The 15,254-nt window shown below is 47.2% G+C and overlaps 1 protein-coding gene across 2 annotated transcripts in view; it reads right to left on the bottom strand.

The window, feature by feature from the left end:
• TRANK1 (tetratricopeptide repeat and ankyrin repeat containing 1) overlaps nucleotides 1-15,254 on the bottom strand; it is a 72,531-nt gene that overhangs the window by 7,879 nt on the left and 49,398 nt on the right. For both annotated transcript variants that reach the window (XM_036267297.1, XM_036267298.1), the window contains 6 exons: nucleotides 14,364-14,510; nucleotides 13,082-13,238; nucleotides 10,477-10,565; nucleotides 6,498-6,601; nucleotides 6,257-6,389; nucleotides 1,275-1,420 (listed from right to left, as the gene is read on the bottom strand). In XM_036267297.1, coding sequence (XP_036123190.1) covers nucleotides 1,275-1,420; nucleotides 6,257-6,389; nucleotides 6,498-6,601; nucleotides 10,477-10,565; nucleotides 13,082-13,238; nucleotides 14,364-14,510 — 776 coding nt within the window. The remainder of the gene's footprint in view (nucleotides 1-1,274; nucleotides 1,421-6,256; nucleotides 6,390-6,497; nucleotides 6,602-10,476; nucleotides 10,566-13,081; nucleotides 13,239-14,363; nucleotides 14,511-15,254) is intronic.

The following is a 15,254-nucleotide window of genomic DNA, read 5'->3' on the forward strand; positions in this document are numbered from 1 at the left end:
AGGTATAAGCACCAAAGAAAAAGCATATGAGGACATGGTGAGAAGGCAGTCACCTGCAAGCCAGGAAGAGAGCTCTCACCAGTAACCCAATGGGCCAGAGCCTTGATCTTGGACTTCTAGCCTCTAAAGCTTTGAGAAAATTAATTTCTATTGTTTAAGCCACCCAATGTATGACATTTGTTATGGCATTCTGAGCTGACTAATACACACTCGTTTTGTGTATCATAGTCATAATGGCATCAAAGACCTGGATAAAGGAATATGCTCAATTACCAACCATGGCAATGGACACCTACTTTTCCATTTCCAAAAATAAACCTCAATTTCTTTATCTAGATGCTGGTTATGCAAATGTATTTATTGTGCATATTCTGTGCACCTTTTTTTAAATATAAGTTAACCTTATATAAAAGTTTAACATAAGACCTTAATATATAAGGTCTTCAACAAAACCTTAATAAAATCAAACTTAAAATTAAAATCTAAAGTATGAACATCTTTTATGGTCAATTATATTCATTTCTTCACATGTATAATTTACTAAAAAGCAAAGAAGATATAGAACTAACCCATAGCCTACTTTCCAGGAGCCGAGAGGGGACTCAAACCCCTGCTAAGCAAAATACAGAATAGCAGACTCTAATACCACCACGGAGATCTCCTGGGGGCCTCAACCACATGCTGTTTCTAGATTCCTTGCCAACCTTTAACCCCAGCCATCTCCATTTCCCCCTTGGAATATCAACTGGGCTAAAGGTTCAAGGAGCCTCCACTGGATCATGTATGAAACCTATGTGTCACTGAAACCTATGTGTCTATAACCAAGGGTATGTACACATACATAGCACACACATATTTATAAGTACATGGCTGAGCACCTACCAGTAGATCACAATGAAGCAAAATCCTGACTGCCCACTAGTGCTCTTACCTGTATCCAGCCATACATCAGCAAAATCATCAACTTGGCAGGTAAAGGAGAGAGGACAGAACCATCATTAAACACAAAACTGCTGCATGTTATCTATAAGTTATATACATACTCATAACACCTTCAGCCCCCTCTCCTCAGGACATTGTGTCTAAGCTCATAAAGAACGTCAAAGCTCATACAGAGTCCTGCTCTCAGGGAGTTCTGGGCCCAGCACCGAGGCCACCACTCAAATGGAAGAAGGATGACATGGCCAAGCCACTGTGGAAGCACAGGATAACAGAATCCAGGGCAGGCTGCCCCAGAGAGCAGGGGTAGGGAGGGAGAGAATAAAACCACCTACTTTTCCACTGCAACAGCAGCTTCTTCATAAAGTTCCTCTTGACAGTACATTTCAAGAGCTAGATCAAATTCCTGAATCTGCTCAAAGCATCTGAAAGCATCTCGGTAGCACTGGCTTCGCTTAAAGAAATAGGCGGCATCTTTTATCTAAAACAGAGAAAATATTTCCTCTTTGAGCATTCAGAACATCACTTTTTAAGTTAAAAATAAACCAAACACCCTAAATCATAAAGAGGATGGTCATATGCCTTGCTATTTGTTATAATCCAGTTAAAAACACTGAGACACAGGTAAAAAGAGGAAAACTAATTCTTAATAGGGAGAAAAATAAAGTTAGATCCCAACCTCACACCATACACTATACACCAACTGCAGATCCAGATGGTTTGTTAAAGCTCTAAATACAAAAGCTATTGGTATATTGGAAGAAGGTGTGAGACTAGCTCTTGTGACTTGAGAGGTAAAGAAAGTCTTCAACGAAACCTGAGACAAACATTTCAGGGGAGAAACGGAGGCTTTGAGTACATCAAAACTGTCCAACAATGGACACATGAAACACAGTTAACAGAGAAGACAAACATTAACATCTAGATCAGCACCATCCAATCAATCTTTCTGCGGAGATGGAAATGTCCCATATCTATGCTGTCCAACATGGCAGCCACTTGCCGTGTGTGGACAGTAAGCACATGAAATGTGGGTAGTGCAACTGAAGAACTGATTTCATTTAATGTTAATTAATTTTAAATGCCACTTGTGGCTAATGGCTACTAGACTAAGCAGGCCTAGAACATAAAATGGATTCCTGAAATCACCAAAAAAAAAAAAAAAAGAAGACGACGACTTTCCTGAAAACACAACAGAGGATTGGGCCAAGGATATCAACTGGACATCCACAGTGGGGGAAACTTAAATGACAAACAAATAAATGAAGATGCTCAGCCTCACTGATAATCAGAGAAATGCAAACTACAACCACAGTGAGATCCATCCACAAGGTTTGCAGAAACCAGAAAATCAGGACCCACTGAATGTGGTGAAGAATGTGGGACCATGGCACCGTCAGGCACAAGGTGCATGGCTGTCCTGGAAAGCTCTCACCTTCACTAGTGACATTAAGTAAGTTCACACCCCGGGGCCAGCAAGCCCGTTTCTAGCTCTGCACTTCCAGGGCTCACACAGAACTGGACGAGGCACGCTTCGCCACTGTGTGTAGCAGCCTCCAGCTGGTGGCAGCTTGGATGTCCGCCACTAGGGAAATGGGTAAAGAATGCAGGAGATGCCCGCTGTGGAATACTATCAGCGATCAGAAGCCTGGTCAGACACAACACTATAGCAGGAGGTAAAAAAAAAATTAAAAACAAAATAAGATGCTATTTAGATAAGCTTAAAATAGATATGCACAGAAAATACTATTTATTCTTCCACCAAACCTGCCTACGGGGACATCTAGTTAATGCACTGGGATGGCTGCTGTCAAGGAGAATAGGAATGGAGACTGGCTAGGAAGAGGAAGAAGATGAACACAATGAGTGTAACCTTGGACCACGTTCATTGGTGGGTTTGCCAGGAACAGAAGAGTACATTCCACTCCCTTTCCTCTCATACTTCCCACCCAGACCACCGGTTAATCCTGTCTGCTTGGCTCTCCCAGCGTTTCCCAGATATGAGCCGTTCCCCCTCCTCCACCACCATCATGACAATCCAAGCCACATATCCCAGCCTCAGCCACCACTAGACTCTCTTGACCTTTCTGCTTCTCCTCTTGCTGCCCACAGACCTCTTGACAGAACAGCCAAATAATTAGCTTCACATCAGTCCTCCAATCCAAACCTTCCAGTGGCTACCCCACCACACTTGAACGAAGTCCAGTCCCCTGCCATGGACCCTGAGGCCTGACATGATTTGTTCCTGCCCCCTCTCTTGCTCATTTTACCATGTCTACCCAGCTCACTCTGCTCCTGCCAAATGGCATCCTTGCTGTTCTTCAAACTCGCCCACATGGTCCCACCTGCAGCCTTTTGTCTGAGAGATCTGCAACCTGCTGTGCCCCCCAGCAACTGTTCTCACTGTCTCAGCTCAAAAGTCAGCTCCCAATGCCCCCTGTCTAGAACAGCAACACCTACCACCCTCTCTCCTCTCCCCTAGCCCTCAGCCCCGCTGGCATCCTATATACCGCTGCTTATCTATCATCTCTCACCAGACAGGGAAGCTCTGCAGAGGGAAAGCAGAGCCCCTGCTCTGTCGCCTGCTGCCTGCTGAGCACCCACGGAGCCTGGCACAGAGCAGGGGTCAATAGACTTGTTAAATATTTAACCTCACAGCTCTACCTGCTGCACCTGAAGTCCAAAGAGAAAAACAAAACAAAATACATATGCCAGGTCCTCTAATAAATCCCAGCGGGCTCTTATTTAACAAGACACACTCCCCAGAGAGCCAAAATAGACACAAGCTTCAGGTGAGAGGTTCTTCTGTGTCCAGAGACCTCACAGACTGGGCAGCTCTTAGATCCATCTTGCCACATCAATAAAACCCCAAATTAGTGCATCTAAACACACTGTCTTTGTTCCTCTCCTTGACAATGTTCATTACTCAGGAAACAATGCCCTGAGTGTGAGTGAAGGCCCTCTTAGGTGCTAAGTGTGCACCCAGTTGGAGAAGCGGGGGTGGTTCTAAAAGCCAGCCCCCAACTGGGCCAGCTCTGCTCCATGAGGAGGTCCCTACCGCCATCCAGAGCAAAGGCTTTGAATGGTTTCCAGGGAAACCAATATTACCCTCAGAGAGACGCATGAAGCGGGCACGCAGAGGAATCCCTGCAAGGAAATCTTCCACTCCCACAGCCCCCTCACAAGCATGTCTTCCCAGGGGCAGCACACACGTGGGGGCTGGGAGCAGGGAGGTGATCTGGCTTAAGGATTGTCACAAAGGCTGCTAGCAAGCTGGTCATTTTGAGACAGGCTGGTTGTTTGGTGGGATGACTCCAAGAAGCCTGAAGCTGGCTGAGGGTAGAATCCCCTTCCAGGGAGGGGCCTAAGCAAAAAAGAAAAGGGGGGGTGGATAGACCAGACTCTGCCCTGGTTGGGGCTGGGAGCTACTAGAATGTACTGGTCAAGCCTGCAGAAGTGGAAGGAAAGAGGGAGGGCTCTGCCTTTAGGAGCACGTGGCCTCCACATTCTGAAATCCTAGAGAAGGGAACGAGGGCTGTGCTTATGGCTGCCTGGGCCGCCCACCCCACCCCACTTTCAGAGGCAGAGCTGGGCATGCTGGGGAAGGCAAGGTGAACAGATGAGGAGCAGGTCTCTGGCTCAGTCATGATGGGCACTGGTAGGCAGAAAGCGGAAAGTAATAGGCTTAGGCCTGTAGTTGCCACTGCTCGGGGTCCCAGGTGGTGGCATTAGAGATTGGAGGGCGTGGGACTAAGGAACATGGAGAGACTGGAAACTATTCTAGTTCCTAGAATCCAGGACCCACACTGAAATCCCTATTCCATCCCCATCTCCCACATCCTAAGAAGTCACATCCCATAACAAACATGAGGCAGGGCAGGCAGACTTCAAACTTCCCAACAGCTCCCCCTGCCCCACTCTGTGCCCATGGTGCTCTGAGGATCTAGGAGCCACTACATTCCATGCCACCTCCCTACTGGAGGGTCATAAAGGCCCTCAGGGCCAATGCACCAGCAGCAGCTGGACACCATAGAGCACAGCTTCACAGACTGCCCAAGCTGAAAGACCAGATGTCTCTCTACGTCCAACCCACCTCACCCAATACACTGAAATGTATCACGTGACCTCCAGCACAGTGACTATAATTAATGAAGCTGCCTTGTATATTTGAAAGTTGTAAGAGAGTAAATCCTAAAAGTTCTCATCACAAGAAATTATAACTATGGTGATGATATTAAACTTAAGGTGGTGACCATCTGACAATATATACATATATTAAATGACAATGCTGTATACCTAAAACTGATACAATGTTCCATCCAATTATAACTCAATCAAAAAATGATCACTGCCCAGGCGGTGTGGCTCAGTGGTGTAGCATTGACCCATGAACCAAGAGGTCACCAGTTTGATTCCCGGTCAGGGCACATGCCCAGGTTGTGGGCCTGATCCCTGGTGTGGGCATGCAGGAGGCCACCAATCGATGTTATCTCTCATCGATGCTTCTCTCTCTCTCTCCCTCTCTCTTCCTCTCTCTCTAAAAAAAGAAAAATGATCACTAAGAAAGCTATCACCACTAGGGTGTCATCGCAATGCTAAATTGCCATAAAAATGCCTAACTGCTTACTTTCATCTTCTGTGTTCATCTGGCTGCGGACAAGTAATCATGCGTGGCCCTCAGCCAGCCTGCTGACCACCCTGTGAGTCACTGTGCTCCAGGCTAGCAGCTCTGTCCAACTGAGCTTTCCGCGATGATGGAAATGTTCTATCACAATGAGCACTTGAAATGTGGCCAGTGAGACTCAGGAAATGAATTTTTCATTTTCTCACATTTTAATTAACTTAAGTTTTAAATTAAATCGCCACATGTGGCCAGTGGCTGCCAGAATGGTCGGTGCAGATCTAGAGCAATCACAGGGAACGAAGAAAAACCCAGGCAAATGTCAAGCCATTCACCCAGGAGGACCCCAGACTGTGAATACAGAGAAAGAGAAGGCAGGAATATTCAAAAGCCCATCTTGTCTTTGATTGGAACATATGGCCTCCTTGTGGTTAATATCAGGTCTCAATATTCCCACAGATGTGCGCGCGTACACACACACACACACACACACACACAACGTGTCCTTGAAGCCATCCAAACACTTGTGCAAGTGCAGAAAGAAGGACTACCTAGAGTCGACAGCACGAACCTCGCCCTCTTTGGAGGACTGAAGCCCCTTCCTGAAGTAAGCAGAGGCAGCCCCCCCCCCCGCCCCACCTCAATCTGCCCAGGGGGAGCCCAGTTCTCCCAGGAGCAGCCGCAGCCAGGCTATACCTTCCCCAGCCTCTCGCACAGCCGAGCAGAGAGCTGGAACTCCTTGGCGTAGCTCAGACACTTAAGGGACAGCTTTGGCTCTTTGCATTCCAGATAGGTCTTAGCCAGTTCCAAGTACTCCACCTGCTTTTCCCTGGGAGGGGAGGAACAAAACAGAGTTTCCATGGGATGTTAACCTAACACCAATATCTTTACCTGCTGATCTCATCAGAGCAAACCTGAAATGACCTGAGACTCTTACTTGGGGCTGAGTTTCTTGGATTTCATGTTCAGGGCGGTGTTATGAGCGAGTGCTAGTTTCTCCTTCTCAAATGCACCTCCTTTTTGGTAACATTTGGCTGCAACCTGGAAAAGACCAAAGGTATGGATTCCCTACAAGGTAATGGAGGTGACAAACAGAACCAGAGTCAGCCTGCGCTGAGTCTCAACCCAGCCCAATCTGAGGGAGGAGCAAGAAGGTGCTGGTGAGGTAAAGAAAACAACCTCCAAGGATAAAGCCCAACACTCTTGCCAGCAAACACTTCACACTCAAAGATTCCTTCTGGAAGTACCCAGAAGCCATGGGAAGAGCACAAAATATATATTTTTACAAGCCACCATAATAACACCCTCAGTTAACCTTCCAACAGCCATGCATGAGAAGTTACATCTTTCTCTTGTATGTAGCAGCAACTTTAGGTAAGAGACACAGAAAGATTGGCCAAAAGGTAACCAGGAGCTTTTCTGGGCTCAAAACAGGTTCTCTCCAGTTGGCACCTATAATGGCTAACTGGTGGTGTTGGTGGAATAGCCTCAGTGCACCTACAGGGGGTAGAAATGGGGCTAGAGATATCCCAGAAGATAAATGACCAGATCCTTGGGACATGGAGATCTGTGTAGACCTAACAGAAGGTGGGCAGACAAGTGTCACAGGGGAGTCAGCCTGCACCCTGATCCCTGCCAGCAGAAAGCTGCTTTTCTCAAACAGGAATGCTGACACCATGTCTCCAAACACAGCCCACAGGGGCAGAAAGTTCACATTCTGTCCAACCTGCAGACACTGGGTCTCAGTGTGGGCAAGGGATGGGTTAAGTGGCACTTGCTGATCAAATGGACAGGATTGCATCTCTTCCCCTCAGGCACTTCTGCAGACTCCCAGCCACACAGGCCTCCTTTCATTCCCCTTCCCACCACAGGGCCTTTGCACATACTCTTCCTCTAATTGAAATGTTCTCTCCCTTCTCTGTCTGGTTAACTTCATCCCATAGGCATCAGCTCAACACTACCTTACTTAAAGTAGAGGTCCCTGTCCAGCACAGGTGGTTCTGGGGGCAACTGGTCTCTCATCTACGACACCTGCAACAGCTGGGACTGTTCTGTGTGCCTGCCTTCCTCATCATCATATCCCCACAACCTGAACACAATGTTGGCCCCTAGCTTAACAGGAATCTGTTGAATGAATTAATGAATCTCAAGTGCTTTCCAATTGTATAGTGGCTCGGAAACATTCACTGGCATGCAGCCAAAAGCTCAATAAACCACCTGAGTTCTGAAGTCCTTTAGTGGAGTATAAATAAAGTCAGGCAAGGAGAAGGCTTTTTATAACATTCTCATTTGTGCTAGCTCCCCTAAAAAGACTTTAGATTAACATTCAATAGGCATTTTTAAAGAGCTAAAGAATTGGAAATTATGGGCAATGCGTATGGGTGATACCAACAGTGTTCTGAAAGAATGAAGGGATGTGATCTAGTTTTCCAGTTCGTACCCATACCTCTTGCCCATATCACCTCTCCCTTTTCTCCCTACCCCCTCTCCAAAAAAACAAAAAAAAATTATTGATTGTATAACAATAGCCAAGTGTTTGATATTTCTTTGCAGTTATAACAAGGACGAGCAGTGAATAAAGTTCTGGGGCTGTATCAACTTCTGGGGCTGTATCAACTTCTGCAGCTAAATGGTACATTTACAGAAACTTTCCAGACACACCCAATAATGAGAATTCTGCTTTCTCACCCTCAGGATTGATTCAAGGGTGGCCACGGTCCTCCATTCCTCCATGTGTCTGCCCTCACCCCTTTACCAAACAACCCAGCACCTCCTCCCATCAAAAAGGCTGCCCATTTCCCCCGCTTCAGATCTGAGCTGTGACTGGCTTGGCCAGCAGGGGAAGCAACACTGGGCGAGCCCAGGCCTCAAGAGGACTGTGTGCTTCTGCTACCCTCCCTGAATCCTGCTCAGGCATCATGTGAACAAGCCCAGGTTAGCCTGCGAGGGGCTAAAGGGCATGGGATCCACTCACCTCCATCCCCAGAGCCAAAAGCCAGCCAAGCCTCAGAAGCAACCTGCTTGCCAGCTGGCAGCTGAGCTCAGACTCGGGAGGGCCCAGCAGAGACCGGAACTGCTCAGCTGGGTCCAGCTTTGCCAACCCACAGAACCAGGAGTGCAGGAGTGACTTGTTTTAAGCCATACATTTTGGGGTTGTTTGTTATGCAGGTGAACCTCAGATATGACTTACTTGCTGTAGACTTACAATCACTTTCCCTGCCGCAGGAGACAAAATGCTCCTAAGAATTGGGGAAAAGAAAACTCTTGGGAGTCCTTCTCCAGGCAGGTCAGATGGAAGACACCACCAACAGTGACTTCCAGAAAGTTCTGACGTTCATTTTCATCGCACTCATCCCTCCTAGCACCTCCACTCAGGTCCAACGCTAAAAATTCCAAGGAGAAGGGTCATGAAAGCAGCAGGACAAGGTCTTCAGGGAAATTTCTGTCTCAAAACGTTTCTTCAGGCGCTTTTCTGGGAACGTGAGCATGGACACATGGGGAAGAAAAATAGCGCCCTGCCCACAACTCCGCTCCGGATGTTCCCTGGGCAGCACGGCTGAGCCCGCAAGCACGAGACACTTGGGGGCTCGGGGAGTCAAATCTGAGGGCAATGTGCATTTCTGTGTGGTCATGCCTGCCATGGCTGACAATGTCAGTCAGTTACCCACACCTACTCCTCCCCTTCTTGCCTGTTAGTAGAACCTGCCTCCCATAAAAGGCTGTAACTGCCAGATGGGCTTGCTCTCCCAGACTCCCTTACAGCCAGGCATGTGACCCAGTAGTGACCAATGAGATATAAGGAGAAGTCCACGGGGGACATCTTGATAAAAAAAAGAGACCCATGAGAAGAAAGTGCCTGCCCTTCCTTCCTGCGTGGGATGCTACTGAGGGAAATGAGATGGTTGGCACTGCCACAGTCATCATGCAACCATGAGGGGGACGTCTCTGACCAGCTGCAGGTGACCCAAGGAGGAGATGGGAAGAGAAGGGGCCCATATTGACTTGGTTGAGCTGAAGGTGTTTGTGACCTGCAGGTGAAGACGTCAGTAACGCCACATCACAGCAGACACACGTGCCACAGTGTCCCACCCGAGACCACAGGATCTGGAGAGATGCTGACTGTGGGGAAAGAGGTGGGGCTCTTTTAGCTACATCACAGTCCAGTGATGGCATTTCTCGGAAGAAACTGCTCAAGCTCACGAAGATGGCTTGTGGCTGGAAATGAGTCAGCTCGGTCTAGTGAAAAAGCTCAACTATGCCTACCAGACTCAAACAAGCTGTGAAGTCTGTCTGGTCAATTTTACAAAAAAACCAAGAGGATGAATCTGTTACTATTTTAAAATGTCTCATGAGCCCTGGCCATTTGGCTCAGCGGTTAGAGCATAGATCCACAGACCAGAGAGACCTGGGTTCGGTTCCCGCGAAGGGCACGTACCTCAGTTGCAGTTTGTCCCCAGCCCCAGTTGGGGTCGTGTGGTGGTGACTACACAATGTGTCTCTCTCACATCGATGTTTTTCTCCCTCTTCCCTCCCCCCCACTCTATCTGAAGATAAATGCAAAAATGTCCTCAGGTGAGGATAAAAAAAATGTCTTATGATTGCAGCAAACACTTTTAAGCATAGAACATGGATGGAAAGTAAATAACTGGAAGTGTCCCTCGGTAGGGCAAAAACCCTCAGTTTTGGTACCAGCACTTGCTGGCATTGGCCACAATGAAGGGCTGTTGTGGTTGCATTAGGGAAGGAGCAGGACGGGGCCTCTCCTCATCAAGGGGTGAGCCGATGTTGCAGGAAGTGGCACAAGCACCAGCACCCGCGCCGTCCTGGCAGAGGTACGATGGTGGGAAGCCGCCTGTGAGGCCTGATGAGGACGCCGGGCATCAAGACCGCCGCCGGCGCCCGGCCCAGCCCCTTACCTTCCAGCACTGGTGTTTAGCATAGTACTCCCCTTGTGCGATCCATTCCTCGGGGGTTGAGGTCTTAACAAACATGCTATCATCAAAGTCTAAAATGAAAAAGAAAAGTGAATTTGCTTTATTCACTTAAACCTATTGTTATGAGATAAATTTTGTCCCCCCTCCTCACCCTCTGAAAATTTAAATGGGACTGTATTTAGAAATCAGGCCTAAATGAGGCTATTCTGTGGGCCCTGATCCAATCTGACAGGCGTCCTTATTAGAAAAGGAGATTAACATACACCAAGAGAGACACCAGGTGCTCGCACAGAGGAAAGACCATCTGGAAGTCAAGGAGAAGCCTAAGAAGCCAAACCTGCTGGCAACTTGATCTTGGACTTGTAGCCTTCAGCACTGCAAGAAAATAAATGTCTATTGTGTAAGCCACCTAGTCTGTGGTGGTCTGCTTTGGTGCCCCAGCAAACAAATACACCTGTGGTTGTCTTTCTAGCATTCCTTAAAAGATATACTACAGCTTCTCAGGTCAGGTTGTTGTGGGTTTGGGGAGCGTATGGGGGTGAGAAAGGATGCTGTTTGGTTTTTGAACTTGGCTCTACCTTCCCTTTCCAGGGCTATGAATCAGAAGACAAGTAGCATTTCTAATTCCTCCCTGAAAATCCAAAGCCTTGTAGCTCTTAGCAAACTCAGATGTTGGGGCCTTAGCAAGGGACAAGGTGACAGAATGACAGTGTTTTCAAATGTGCAGACTTTGACCTCCTCATAGTGAGCCATCCGACAATCCCGCTGGTAGACACAGACTAGTATAAGCTCCTGCTGTCAGACCCACCTGTTATCCTCACTAGCCTACGGGGACTGTGTCAGCTCCCCCTCCCTCCACTTCTGAGCATCGCCAGCAGTGGGCAGCACTCTCTGTGGGTCGAGCCACAGCTCCATCGAGCACATGAGTGACAGTGACTATCAGGACAACACAGACAGCCAAATCTGAGACACCCAGGACAATGGATGTTAGCCAGAGCCAGGGAGCAAGGCAGACATGCCCTGCCAACTTTGGTTCGAAGGTGCAAAAACACACGTTAAGCCTTGCAGCCTGACTCCTCCCTGTGGGCCCTCTGCCATGCCCTACAGCACTGTGTGCAAAGATGACTTCATAGCATCTTGTTCTGACTCCATGTGCACAATCAGTGCCCTGGTGACACTGTATCCCCATGGCAAAGCCTGCAGAGGGTCAGTGATCTCAGCCAGCACCACACTGAAGAAACCCACATTGCAGTCACTATACTCATCCCCAGCTCCCTTGCACAGTGGGGACAGATATTCTCAAAGATACCATGTGCAACTTATAACACAATTAAGACTGTATTTTTGTTGTATTCTTAATGCTACCAAGACAAAACAAACTATAATCCTTTTTCATTTTGAATTTTTAAATTTATAAAATGCCTATCTTGATGGTCTCATAATGGGTGGCTGAACAGGTTTTGAGGATAAAAGGTGTGCAAGAAAGGTCAAGCATGGCCACAGCAGAGCAACCCACCTGCTTTCCTTTCAGTTGAGGAAGTGGAGGCTCAAGTTGAGAAAGTGGGGCCTGAACGAGGTCATGTGGCTACACAGGTGGAGAATTCTAATATGATGCTAGGTTAACCCCAAGCCTTCAACTTTTCCCACAGCACCACAAAAGTCAGGGCCCAGGAACAGAACATCTAATCCTGGTTCCCAATCGAGCCATTGGCTATAACCAGAAAGCCTTCATAAAACTGGCTGAAAGATGCTCGGGAAGCCAGCGAACACCTCTGTGCGGCAGCTGGGCCCTGTGCTTGCCCCTGTCCTTGGAGAAATCAACCAAGACCTGGAAGTTAATTAACCAAGTCTTAATTAACCAAGACTAATCCACAAGAAAAAGTCACAGTTACCTCCTTCATGCAGGGCTGATTATTTCTCCCCGAGTTATCCTATCAGGAGAACTTCACTCCATTTTTTAATTACCTAGTTTTTGTAAATTATGAAAATAATGCATAAAAATTAAAATTAAATAAAAAAACTGAAAACATCACGGAAGGGTATAGAGGCGAAGAGGAAAAGGTACCCACATCTCCACACCCGCCAGTCCTACTTGGCAGCAGAGGAGCAGCTAGGAACAGTTTCACTGGGGGACATGTGGGTCACGTTTAGTTTCTTATCATTACAAACAGGGCTGTGATGAACACTCTTGTTCATGAAACTTTGAGATTTATACAAGAATATCTCTAGAATCCTAGAGTGGAATTCTTGGGTCAAAGGTATGCTCATTCTTTAACTGATACTGCCAGTCAGCTACCCAAAACCCATAGCCATGTGTGTTCTCCCAAGAGAGCCCATCTCCTCTAACCCTTGACCATGACCCTCTCTATTAAAGGACAAATAAAAGATCTTCCCTAAAGGAGCTAATCTCTTAATCCCATTACAGCCCTACTGTCCAGTCCAGCACACCTTATCAATAAATATGAACTCATTTCTCAGAAGAATAGGAAGATATTTCAAAACCTATACCATCTATACCCGACCACAAGAACAGTGGGGAATGACACACTTTCTATCCCACAGCCAGAATATTTTCATGAGTTCTCACCTTTATTTTCATCCATCTTCACAACTTTGACAAAATTTCTCCGAATGAAATATCCAAAGGCAGGAGCCCGCTTCTCCAGGTTTTCGTCGAAGATCCAGAGGTTAGCACGAGCCCGGGTGATGGCAGTGTAAAGCTGCTTCAGCTCTCCATTGAGGAGCTAGAGGCAAGATTGAGGACAAAAACGATGACCCTTTTGTCGAGAGCTACAGGGTGACACACATCCGTGGCTTACTCTGATTTTGGAGAAATGGGGGAAGTAAATTATTGAGAAGTCCAGCACAGGCCATGATGACACGAGGAGCTCCCTGTGGCCTCCGCACAGATAAGCAAAGCTCTAGCATGCAGTACACTTCAGGACCACCCTGGAATTTGCAGCAAATTTATCTTTCGAAATAATGATAGATTCATAGGAAGTTACAAAGATAGTCCAGAGAGCTCCCATGTACCTTCTGCTCCATTCACCCCAGTGGTTATATCTTACACAGTTACTGTGACTTATTTTTTAAAATTAAACCAGTCCTACACTTCTTTTATAACTATCACTAATACTAAATGACTCACTACCTACCCTATGACTGAGTTCTGTGGATACAAGTGATTATGACGTGGACACAGGGATGGCCTACTCAATTCAATAATGCACATTTCAAGACAATAGCGGATTTGCGGCTACCTAAAAGTCCACAAAGTTTGGCAGTAACTTCACTTCTATTTCCACAGAGCCTTCAAGGCATTTACAGAAACAACCTGATAACTGCTCCTGTGTTTCATACTTTGAGATATAAAACTAGAATAGTACTTTCTCCTAAAGTGTTTGGTTTTGCTGGTTCCATTTTCTGTGATGTCACCCTCACTTCCTTGAGTCAAGAACTCCATGGGACTTTCCAGCTTTGCCTCCTCCTCGGTGACATAGCTGGGACGTGAAGAACATGGAAAGTCAGGCCCTTAACAGTCACGGCTGCTATCCACTCACTACGGTCTGGGCCTACTTCCAAGATCCCATCAGCAACATCAAAATTTCTGAACAGAGCCCAGTTCCCAAGGGAAACAGAAGGTACAACCCACCCTCCTCCACTTTCAGATGATGCCCCCCCATCAAGCCCAGCTCCGCTAAGACCAGGGAGTCTGCTGGGATGGAGGTCCCTGCTGCTCCACTCCCCGGGGCTGATGTGCAGGAAGACAGGCCAAGTGCGAGCCTCCCGTCTTTCATCTCATCCTCTGGCCCAAACCTTGTTCACTGGCTCTCTGTCAAATAAGTGAGGGGACAAATGGCAGAAATCACCTTATACATTTCTGGATTCACCATGGAAGAGCGACCCTGAGAGGAGCTAGGTTTCTCCAGGGGCACGTCAATCAGGGGCCCATTATCTTCTCTGCAGTCCGATGATGAAGGTGTAAATGAGGAAATGATCTTCCATTCCTTGTAAGCCTGAACAACAATGACAAATTAAAGACCAACGGAATGTGCTTTTGAACTCTACACACAGACCCCCTGAGCCTCATAGAGAACTGAGCCCCTTTTCCCTAGCCTGGGGGCCAGGCCATCAGCCCCAGCCACGAGGAGGGGGCCATCCGATGGCCTTAGAGTGGTAGGGCGAGACTCAGGTTGCGCAGGCAGAGGTCGGGGGTGCTTCCAGAAAAACTCCCCGAGACTTCGTCAAGACAACTGAGAAGCCAGGCACATGTGCCCACTTCCAGAAGGAAGGCTGAGGGCCCAAGTTCTGCTTGTTGAAAAAATTCAAAAAGCAGCATGGAAAAAAGAAACCCAGTGTCCACACCACTGTTCATTACATGTTAAGAGATGCCATTACGGTCAGCTGCTAAAATACATGAGGCAGAAGTATCTAACTGACCTATTCAATCAAAGATGGAAGAAAATTCCAGAGCTGCGCGGTACACTGTGCAAGGTAGATTCTGAGCTCAGACAGAACAAATTCATATCCCAGTTCTTTCACTTAATAGCTGTGGGGCCTTGGACAAATTATCTCTTCAAGGTCTCCTTTTTCTGCTCTATAAGATGAGGATGCTAGAATTGCTCAAGTTTGTTGGGAAAATAAATGATCATCAATGCCAAGTATCTAATGCTATGCCTGATAAAGAATTTGATATTTTAGCCAGTTTTCCCTTTTTATAAACTCAGGCCACACTGACTGTGTAAATCAGGGGTGGGGGC

The sequence above is a fragment of the Molossus molossus genome, unplaced genomic scaffold, assembly GCF_014108415.1.
Source record: "Molossus molossus isolate mMolMol1 unplaced genomic scaffold, mMolMol1.p scaffold_m16_p_18, whole genome shotgun sequence".
Lineage (NCBI taxonomy): Eukaryota > Metazoa > Chordata > Mammalia > Chiroptera > Molossidae > Molossus > Molossus molossus.